At 38.3% G+C, this 11,672-nt stretch overlaps 2 protein-coding genes across 2 annotated transcripts; both read left to right on the top strand.

The window, feature by feature from the left end:
• On the top strand, positions 1 to 937 carry LOC105074147 (olfactory receptor 8D2). Its single transcript, XM_010961621.2, is given in 2 exon segments — positions 1 to 561; positions 563 to 937. Coding segments are annotated over 2 exon segments (936 nt in total).
• A 7,866-nt stretch (positions 938 to 8,803) lies between these two features.
• On the top strand, positions 8,804 to 9,748 carry LOC105074199 (olfactory receptor 8B3). The gene has a single exon (XM_010961698.3). It carries the CDS (start codon positions 8,804 to 8,806, stop codon positions 9,746 to 9,748), a length of 945 nt encoding a protein of 314 aa, XP_010960000.2.
• Positions 9,749 to 11,672: the final 1,924 nt, after the last annotated feature.

The following is an 11,672-nucleotide window of genomic DNA, read 5'->3' as shown; positions in this document are numbered from 1 at the left end:
ATGTCTACTTTAAATTATTCCTCAGTGCCTGGGTTTATCCTTGAAGGACTGACAAAGCGCCCAGAGCTTCAGTTGCCACTCTTCCTCCTGTTCCTGGGAATATATGTGGTCACAGTGGTGGGGAACCTGGGCATGATCCTCTTAATTGCCAACAGTTCTCAGCTTCACTCCCCAATGTATTATTTTCTCAGTCATTTATCATTCATTGATCTCTGTTACTCCTCCGTCACTACCCCAAAGATGCTGGTGAACTTTGTGTCAGAGAAGAACATTGTCTCCTTTCTGGGATGCATGACTCAGCTTTACTTCTTCCTTATTTTTGTGATTGCAGAAGGCTACCTTCTGACTACCATGGCATATGACCGCTATGTTGCGATCTGTAGCCCACTGCTTTACAATGTTATCATGTCCCACAGGGTCTGTTCCATGATGACGGCTGTGGTGTATTCACTGGGGTTGTTTGGGGCCACAGTTCATACCACCCGGATGTCAATGTTGTCCTTCTGTGGGTCTCATACTGTCAGTCATTATTTTTGTGATATTCTCCCCTTTGTTGACCTTCTCTTGCTCCAGCACCCACATTAATGAGATTCTGTTGTTTATCATTGGGGGAGTTAACACCTTAGCACCAACACTGGCTGTACTCATCTCTTATGTGTTCATCCTCTCTAGTATCCTCCGTATTCGCTCTGCTGAGGGACGATCCAAAGCCTGTGGCACTTGTAGCTCCCACCTTGTGGCTGTGGGGATCTTTTTGGGGTCTATAACATTCATGTATTTCAAGCCCCCTTCTGGCAATAATATGGAGCAGGAGAAAGTGTCCTCTGTGTTCTACACCACGGTGATCCCCATGCTGAATCCCTTGATTTACAGCTTGAGGAACAAGGATGTGAAGAATGCACTGAGGAGGGTGGTTGGGGAAAGGCTGCAATCCTGACAAAGATTTTCACAGGGAGGAAGAAAAAGTGAACCAGATGGAAAATTGTCATGGGCTCCATGTAATTTCCTTCTCTCTTCCAGAGACAAAATTCATCATTATTTACAAAATGTATATTTTGTACTTGAAAATATTTGAGGCATTTTTGGAGATTATCAAACGGTAAGATTTTCTGAAAGTCAGTATAATCTTTGTAAAATTTACATGTATTAGAGGAACAGGATTTGACAGAAGAGGGAGGGCAAATGAACAACAAACAAGAGAATATCTTGATGATACAGATTTTGAAAGTGCTTGATAAATAGAGAGCGAGTTAAGGTTCTGTTTGAAAAGAGATGTTAATTGATTCAAAATCCTGGTGGGCAGGAAGAGAGGTATCTTTAAACTTCCAAGGGAAGGGTTTTTTCTTTTCCAAAGCCATTATATTGTGATACTGAGACTATCAAGATCACAACAGAGCTGTGAGGGGTGCAGTAATTATAGTGAAGGACCACTTGTAGGTGAGAGAGAGAGAGAGAGAGAGAGACAGAGAGAATGGATGCACTAGGTTTAGGGTGAGAGGTGAGGGTGAGGGTGAGGGTAAGAGATGCCCGTTAGCCTAGTCGTATCAGATTCAGTAAGGATGAACAATAATTAACCTGAAGTCTCACATTGCCTGTCTTTGGAGGCCATCACTTAGGCTATGGCTTTTCTGTACAAAGTCTAGTAGAGTGTGGCTCCAACGTGGGGAGTTGAACTTACTTTTTATTTTGTATTAGAGTCATCATTTTAAGGAAAGCAATGCTGTTTCTTTTCTCCTGGAATGTATAGCTCTTTCCTACCTTCAATATGAGTCCTAGTTTTTAATCATCCTTTGAATTTGCCTGTATCCACCATTTCCCTTTGGTGCAGGAATCCAGCTCTCTTGGAGAACAGAAACACACTTCATTGGTGGTTCCTTGGCCTGGGACATCATCATTCCAGCCATCAGTGCATAACGTCCAGATTACTCTACTCTTAAGTATAGGATTCTGTCTTAGAGATGCATACCTTAGGCAGCTGGGAATTAAGCTATGTGATTTAGGAGTTTTGTCTTTGTTCAGTGACGTGAAGAAGAGTACCAAAAAAAGTTTTAATCAGATTTGCAGATGAGGTGAAGTTGTGAGAAGAGTTAATTTAATGGATGAAAGAATCATGTTTCTTCACAAAGACCTCTAGAGGCTGGAATGATGAACACATTTAATGAGATTAAAATGTACATGGATAGTGTAATATTCATACTTCTGCAAAAATGAAGTGTGAGGTAGACTGGTTAACTGCAGAGAATTAAGAATTTTTGATGACAGTAGAGTCACTATAAGTAAATAGTACAGCTACTTAAAAAGTGAATGTGACCACCTTGTCTGCATTAGCTGCATTTTAGTGTTTAGAATAAGAAAAATTCTAAAAAACTCATTTGCACTCTAACGATTAGACTGCTTCCATTTGAATGTAATTTATTCAGTGGATATCACTTTTCAAGGACCATTAGCTCCTTAGGTAGTCTGAGGACTGTGGCCATGATGACTAAGGGAGTTGAAATCACACATCCATTCATATATTCATTCTCTTGGTTAGATCATTCAGTCTTTAAGGGAAATATGTGTTATTAACTTTTTTTCGGTGGCTTTAATATTTCAGTGACTAGAGTCCTGGATCTAGGTTCCTGGCCTTTAAGTTACCATTTTCTAATACATTGGTTTGTGGTCTGTCCTCTCCCCTCTCTCTCTCTCTTCAGTTTAATTAACTTGTTCTACTTTATTTTCTTTTCTTTTTTCTGCTGTTCTTACTATGATTATAAAACTGAAGCAACATTTTTAAATCACGTGATTTCCTAAACAGACTTGCTACCTAGAAAGAGTGTTTCAAATCCATATCTGTAAGTTACTTCTTACCTTTTAGGTTTGCAGTATTTTAGTTGACCCACTTCTCTTTCTTAGTGTAATAAGGTACAGTATTCTTTTCACAGTAAGACCTCTGCCCGTTTTTATTTGCTCATTAATGAAATCTACCACCCATTTAAAGGGACACTCCATAGTAGAAGACAAAAATCTAAAGTCCTGATCAGAGCTTATGTATTTAACAAATCCACGGACAATTTGAGTGAGCCCCTGGTGGGAACTAGTTCTTGAGCCTGTGCAGAAGCCGCAGTAATTCAGTGAGGCTCACCACAGTTTCACGTCTGGGTCTCAAACGCAGTTTACAGCAACCTGGCCGATCTGCTCTACTGATTTTAGAACTAGTATTTCTTGAATATAGGGCTGGAAATAGAGCAAAAACAATGAAGGATTGTTCTACCCTCTCTTTTCTTAAAAAAAAAAAAATATATGTGTATATATAAAGGTTTTGTTTTCCTCATAATCAAATCATTACCTTCTTGGGAAAAGGTTCCTCTACATGCCAAGTTTAAGCTGCAGCACTGTCTGCTCATGCCCTCGCCGAAGTTGGTCCAACTTACCCAGCCTACATTTGCCAAGGTCCATAGGTGCATGGCTATGTGGAGGCTCGCTTAGCTCCCGTTTTTCAAGGAGCTTAACTTCTGCTGAGGCATTCGCCTTTGGTTAAGACCCAGCACTAGCAGTGTGGCCTCTGCAGAAGTGAATGTGCACCCACGTAAATTACTCACCTTTGAACAAACCCACAGTATGATGCACCTCTGGAGGTTAAAATCCCACATTGTGAGAGTTTTAGACTCATAGCCACCTGCTGGAATCCTGTTAGTTAAAAATTATGCTAAACTATAAAAACGTTGCAAAAAAGATGTCACTTCATGCCACTCAGGTAAAAACCCTGTCTCCCCATCAGAAGCCCAGTACTCTTAGGTGCATTTTTGCTCCTAAATCTATTTCTCTTGTTAAAGTCTTTGTAACCCTAGTCCAATGCACAAGGTACAGTTGTTTGAGGAAGTAAAATATAAAGCTCTTGTTCTGCACTAATAGAGAAGGTAAATTAACAATCTGTCAAGTGAAGACCAAAATATCTTTATTATATCCTTATTGGAAAAGGTGTATTTGGGGGCAAGTGAACTTCTTAATACTAAGCTCAGAATTAGACAGATTTTCTACTATGATCACAGAAAGCTTCCTGCAGGTCTCTTCCAGTAGAGGTGGTACTGTATAGGAAAAAAGCCAACCAAGAATATAGTCTTTCTGGAAATATGCTAACTCTCGCAAAGAAAGGGAATAGTTCCTCCTTTGAAACTAACCAATCAGATAAGTCACTCCAGCTTCCCTGGAGGTATGTATAAGGGTGTAAAGCAGGATGTGGAGTGTCAGAGTAACTTATTCCTACACATGGGAGGAATATCAGGAAGGAGAAAGGAGTGTTTCATTCCTCTTTCATGTACACTAGAAATTTAGAAAACTAGATACGAATCAGTGTAGGAAAAAAGCAAGTCTGTAATGAATAAAAATAGAATAAAAAATGACAAAGATTCAAAATTAAAAAGTATGACTGAGAAATTCTAAGTAAGTCTTATGAAAAGTGACAGAAGACCCACTTTATGATTAAAATATTCATTAGTAATCTTATTAGGATGATTCTCTTAACTCCCCAAGGAAAAGTCAGAACCAGTGGAGAAGAGCATAAGGAGTTTAGCTGACCAAAACAAAAGTACATGGATTCCTTTTTAATTACTACTGAAAAGACTGGTAGCCCATAAAAAAAGTAGCCAAAAATCATTCAGTGGATAAATAGCAAAAGAAATGTAAATGCAAATTAGCACATTAAACTTGTCCAAATTTATTAGATTAAAAAATTCAAATAAAGCAATAATAATACACATATTTAAACATCAATATTAATTTCTGTGAGACAGTTTAATATATATTAAATATATTGTATTATAATTTTTTTATTGAGTTATAGTCAGTTTACAATGTTGACTGAAAATGGGGGTGTGAAAAAAGATAGTCTATACAAGTGGAAACCAAAAAACAATAACAGTAACTATACTTATATCAGACAAAATAAACTTTAACTCAACAGCTATAGCATGAAACAAAGACGGTAATGATATGATGAAGAGGAAACATTACAGCTGATACCACAATAGTACCAAAGATCATAAGACTACTATGAACAATTATGCACAAACAAATTGGATAATCTAGAAGAAACAGGTAAGTTCCTGGAAACAATCTACCAAGACTGAAGTATGAAGAAATAAAAAATCTGAACAGACCAATAACAATTCAGGAGATTGAATCAATAATCAAAAATTCTCCCAGCAAAGAAAAGCCCAGGACCAGAAACCAGAAAGGTTCACTTGTGAATTGTACCAAACATTTAAGCAAGAGTAAGACCAAAACTTCTAAAATGCTTCCAACAATTGAAGAAAGGGAACACCATCAAACTCAGTTACAACCAGAATTGCCTTCACAACAATGCCAGGTAAAGACTATGAGAACTGAAAACTACAGGCCAGTATCTCTGATAAACATAGATGCAAAAATTCTCAACGGAATTCTTGCAAACCAATCCAACAGCACATTAAAAGGATCATACACACAACACAAACACATGCTGCGTGCAGAATTACCTAATGCTGAATAACATCCGTAGTCCCATACCCTGTTAACCTTATACAAATGTCAGTTTCCTGGTGTTGCTGCTGTTCTGCGGTTGTAGAACATGTCACCGTGGTAGGAGGCTGGGTGGATTTTAAGGGACTCTATCACTAAGTTTTGAAATTTCCTGTGAATCTAAAATAATTTGAAAATTTTAAAAATTCGACTTCTCACAAGCGTGATTATAAGTTAACACATACATGGAAATTATAAAGTCATGTTTCTTTGTAATGGAAGCTGATTAACTGATTTTTCTAATAGATTTGATTTTAATCTATTAAAAGCAAATACAGCGTCAGAACAGCCCAAGGTAATTCCATTTCCATGGAATTATTGTACCAGTAAATGTTTTATTAGGCAGTCATCTCTGAAATCAAATAAAAAGATCCTTCGATTTATGTCTATAAAATTTGCAAAAAAACCTGATAATTTAAAGGGACTCAATGAGGTATCTCCTCACACCAGTCAGAATGGCCGTCGTTCAAAAATCCACAAATGACAAATGCTGGAGAGGCTGTGGAGAAAGGGGAACCCTCCTGCACTGCTGGTGGGAATGCAGTTTGGTGCAGCCACTATGGAAAACAGTGTGGAGATTCCTCAAAAGACTAGGAATAGACTTACCATATGACCCAGGAATCCCACTCCTGGGCTTGTATCCAGAAGGAAATCTACTTCAGGATGACACCTGCAGCCCAGTGTTCATAGCAGCACTATTTACAATAGCCAAAACATGGAAACAGCCTAAATGTCCATCAACAGGTGACTGGATAAAGAAGATGTGGTATATTTATACAATGGACTACTACTCAGCCATAAAAACCGACAACATAATGCCATTTGCAGCAACATGGATGCTCCTGGAGAATGTCATTCTAAGTGAAGTAAGCCAGAAAGAGAAAGAAAAATACCATATGAGATCGCTCATATGTGGAATCTAAAAAACAAAAACAAAAACAAACAAACAAACAAAAACAAAGCGTAAATAAAGGACAGAAATAGACTCACAGACAGAGAATACAGACTTGTGGTTACCAGGAGGGTGGAGGGTGGGAAGGGATAGACTGGGATTTCAAAATTGTAGAATAGATAAACAAGATTACACTGTATAGCACAGGGAAATATACACAAAATGTAATGATAACTCACAGAGAAAAAAATGTGACAATGAGTGTGTATATGTCCATGAATGACTGAAAAATTGTGCTGAACACTGGAATTTGACACAACATTGTAAAATGATTATAAATCAATAAAAAATGTTTAAAAAAAAATAAAGCAGATGAAAGTCATGAAAAAAAAAGGGACTCAAATATTTTAAAGGGCCATAATAAGTAAACTTTTCTGAAATGTTCATATATATTTATGAACTTAAATTCTTAAAAATAATGTTAACCTAGACTTATAATTAGTGAATTTTAAATGACATTAATTACTTGCATCTTTATGAGGGACAAGAGAGAATCCTTTCTTCTATGCTCTGGGGGATATATAATCTCTGATGGAAAATTAACATTTACTGTCACAATTATAGTGTAAATGCGCACCCTCTGCTCTTCCCTGAAAAGCTTACCATGAGGGGAAGATCCTAGGGGGACAGCTACACCTGAATTTCTAATCAGGTCCAGAAGAATTATAAGCCTTTAGCAGATGCCATGTGCTGTGGGACACGGTGGCTCAGATACCAAGTCTGTGGTTTCCCTTCACAGTCTCTTAATAAATTTATAACCACAAAGTTAATCTGAACCATAGACTGACTGCTGTGATTCAGACCGTGGTATCTGGGCTATGATTCTTTTACCAATACAGGGAGAAGACTCTGTGACTACATCTGCTCAGCCTTGATATCTGCAAAGCCCGTTCTTCTTCCAGGACAGGACAGTGGAGGTGAAACACGCCGACAGGGCCAGGACTGAGTCTCCTCAGTGCAAACAGAGTGAGTTAGCCAAGTGTCTGTTTTTGTCTCTCTCTGTTGCTGAAAAATGAGGGAAAGGATTGATACTGAAAAACAAGAAACTCCGAAGTCTGGAGCTCTGACGCGACTGCCTGCATTGTTCTCAGCACACCCTCTGTGTTGGCTGCATCCTCATTCTGGTAGCAGGAGAACGGTAGCAGTTCCAAGTGACAAACCCAGAACATAGCAACGTCAGAAGAAGAAGAAATCAGTTTCTAAGAATTTCTTAGTTGAAATATACATATAGAAAAGTTGACATACGTAATAAGTGTACAGCTTGGCATATTTCCACAAACATAACAACTAACTAAATCAGCAGTTAAATTAATTACGTTTCTCTTCCATGCTGTCCTACAAAACCAAGGAAAGCACACCCACCTTCCTTTATTCATTCTCTGTCCAGCTAGGATGGAAGGGAGGAGGAGAATGTGAGGAAACACTGGAGTGTACGATTAAGTACAAAGCTTAGGGTCCAAGGGTTCACCTCAGTACCTGTTACTGATCATTGACTTCCTGGATTCTTGTAGTTAAGCATCTGAAAACCTTATAGACTGTGAGAGACTTCCTGGCAGCAAGTATGTGTATGGGTCTCTGCCTCATAGAAGTCCTTTCTTTTGTTGTAGGTCATCACAGGGGAACTGAGGTATCTAGAAGGGTAATGGATACCCTGTTTTTCAAGTATGTTAACCCATTAGTATATTTATTTGCTTTAGGCTGGTAATCATATAGGCTCAAAATGCTAAAAAGAATTTTAAAAATCTCCATTTTCTTGCTTCCCCTCTCCCACATTTTGATTCTGATGTCCCCTTTTGCATCTTCATGTTTATTCTCTTGCTGTTTATTGTAGTTACTGCATTTCCAATTGTGGTTTTCTCTGCTCTGTAGATTCCTGCTTTTTATTTAGAGAAGACCTTTCAGTATTTCTTTCAGGATAGGTTTAGGTTTATCTCGTAGGGTAATGGAAACATGACCAGGAACTAGGAAGTGAGGGATCAGATGAACAGGAGGGAGAGACAGGGATGCATCCCCACTCCTGAAGCTCACCATCAGGTAGGCTCGTTCCTCGTCGGCTCCGCCCCTCTGTCTTCTGGTAAAGATAGAGCAGTTCTTTGTAACACGCAGCTCACGCAACCAAAGGCAGTGATTTCAGTGCTGAGGGGTGTGTGTGGCAGTACCTTCAGACCCTATGAAGCAAAGGAGGACTTCTGTGATTTCTGCCAGTCTGAGTCTGTTTCTCATAACGCTCATATAAAAGACAGTTTGTCAGGACAGAGCTGTGTTCCTATTAATGGAGTTGTCTTCTGTTCTCACAGATTTCCGAAGTTGAGAATGCTGGCTAGAAATGACTCCTTAGTGACTGAATTTATTCTTGCCGGGTTAACAGACCGTCCAGAGCTCCAGCAACCCCTCTTTTGCTTGTTTCTGATGATCTACATTGTCACCTTGGTGGGCAATCTTGGCTTGATCATTCTTATTGGTCTGAATTCTCACCTCCACACCCCCATGTACTATTTCCTCTTCAACTTGTCCTTCGTTGATCTCTGTTACTCATCTGTTTTCACCCCCAAGATGCTGATGAACTTTGTGTCCATGAAGAATATCATCTCCTATGTCGGGTGCATGACTCAGCTGTTTTTCTTTCTCTTTTTTGTCATCTCTGAATGTTATATGTTGACCTCAATGGCCTATGATCGCTATGTGGCCATCTGTAATCCGTTGCTGTATAAGGTCACCATGTCCCGTCGGGTCTGTGTGGTGCTGTCTCTGGCTGCATATGTGATGGGATTTGCCGGAGCCTCTGCCCACACCGGGTGCATGCTCAGACTAACCTTCTGCAATGTTAATATCATCAACCATTACTTGTGTGACATCCTCCCACTCCTCCAGCTCTCTTGCACCAGCACTTATGTCAACGAGTTAGTAGTTCTTATTGTGGTAAGTATTAATATTGCGGTACCCAGTGTCACCATCCTGGTTTCTTACATCTTCATCCTCACTAGCATTCTTCACATCAGATCTGCTCAAGGAAGATCGAAAGCCTTCAGTACCTGTAGCTCCCACGTCATTGCTCTTTCTATTTTATATGGGTCAGCAGCATTCATGTATCTTAAATGTTCTTCTCCTGGATCTATGGAGCAGGGAAAAGTTTCTTCTGTTTTCTATACTCATACGGGACCCATGCTCAATCCCCTGATCTACAGTTTGAGGAACAAGGATGTCAAGGTTGCACTTAGGAAATCCCTGTTTAAAATCCAGAGGAGAAGCATGTCCTAATTGAAGCAGCAATATTGTAAAGAAATTCAATTTATGATTTAATTTCATTGGTGTTTTTCAAGAAGAATCTTTATCACCATGTTGCTTCTACATATTGTATTATATGTGGTAAAATAGATTTCTCTTAACATTTTCCTTGTAGCTGATCTTGTCTCGTATTTGGCCTCTGCATCTCTTGCATCTTACATCAGTGTACTAAATAACTAATGATGTGTTTATGAAAGGAACCAATATGCTGACCTTTTTAAAAAATCATTTTATCATACTTCTATTTTCTGGGTAAGTCTTAATCTGGACAAATATGGTGAATCATAAATCACAGAAAGTTAAAATTACAGCTTGCTTACCAAAACACAGAAGTGCCAAATACTTCTTGATAAGCATTCTCATTCTTATCAATACTGTTACCAATATAGGGAAGAGGAGTCAATACAATGTCTTCAATACAGACTGTTGTACAGCTTAAAGTATAATCGAATCCCCTGGTCTTTTCCTTCTGCTCTATTTTTCTTATCAGTTTTCTTTTTATATTTTGTCCTTTTAATATATTTGTCCTTTTATATTTTGTCCTTTTTATATTTTGTTCCCTTTGGGTATGGCAAAATCTATACCATAAACCACCTGTTTTTGAGAGCCTCTATCAGCCCAGTTCATTTAATATCGAAGAAAATACATGTAGCTCCACCTTTAACTGCCAAAGATGGCCTTAACAGTATGATTAAAGGGATAATACATATGCACCTTATGACCCCAGTAAGAGGTTGGTTTATTATAACACTGGCATTGATTACGATCTAAAATGACATCAAATATTTTGAAAAAGAGCATGTAGTTCTTACTGCAGAGTTTATTTATCACTTAAAGGACAATACTGCACATCAAGCTAGGAGAAACATGTAAGACACTGTTTTACTTCTATAATAAGATTTATCATAAAAAGGTTTATATTAATGATAATAAACTACATTCCTTGCAGTGTTTTATGAGCTTATTTAAACCAATATCTCAGTCCATTTGGTCTGCTGTAGCAAAATGCTACAGACGCAGTGGCTTATAAACACAGAAATTTATCTCTCACAGTTCTGGAGGTTAGAAGTCTAAGATGAGGGTACCAGCATGAGTATGTGGGAGCCTTTTTCTGTGTTGCACCTTTCTCATTGTATGCCACCATGGTGCTCATTGTGGCTGGAGATCTCTATGGAATGTCTTTTATAAGGCACTAATCCCTTTTATGAGGATTCCATCTTTATGGCTTAAGTCCATCCTAAAGGCCCCACCTGCTAATATCATCACCTTTGGGTGTTAGGATTTCAGCATTTGACCACAGCACCTTGCCTCACCACAAAGATAATAAACAGATTTAAAGTAATGCAGCTTTCTTTTTTTTTTTTTTAACATTTTTTATTGATTTATAATCCATTTTACAATGTTGTGTGAAATTCCAGTGTTCAGCACAATTTTTCAGTCATACATGGACATATACACACTCATTGTCACATTTTTTTCTCTGTTAGTTACCATAACGTTTTGTGTAAATTTCCCTGTGCTATACAGTATAATCTTGTTTATCTATTCTACAATTTTGAAATCCCAGTCTATCCCTTCCCACCCTCCGCACCCCTGGCAACCACAAGTCTGTATTCTCTGTCTATGAGTCTATTTCTGTCCTGTATTTATGCTTTGTTTTTGTTTGTTTGTTTTTTAGATTCCACATATGAGCGATCTCATATGGTATTTTTCTTTCTCTTTCTGGCTTACTTCACTTAGAATGACATTCTCCAGGAGCATCCATGTAATGCAGCTTTCTTTAATTTCCCTGTGTCTCCGGTACTTGTCCCATTTGTATATATAAAATGCCAGATGTATTTAGAGGATAAGAAAAACTTATTGAGTAACAACAATAATAACAATAATAATAAATAAT

Source organism: Camelus bactrianus, chromosome 33 (genome assembly GCF_048773025.1).
Source record: "Camelus bactrianus isolate YW-2024 breed Bactrian camel chromosome 33, ASM4877302v1, whole genome shotgun sequence".
In the NCBI taxonomy this organism is placed as follows: Eukaryota; Metazoa; Chordata; class Mammalia; order Artiodactyla; family Camelidae; genus Camelus; species Camelus bactrianus.
This window is presented reverse-complemented; position numbering and strand designations above follow the sequence as displayed.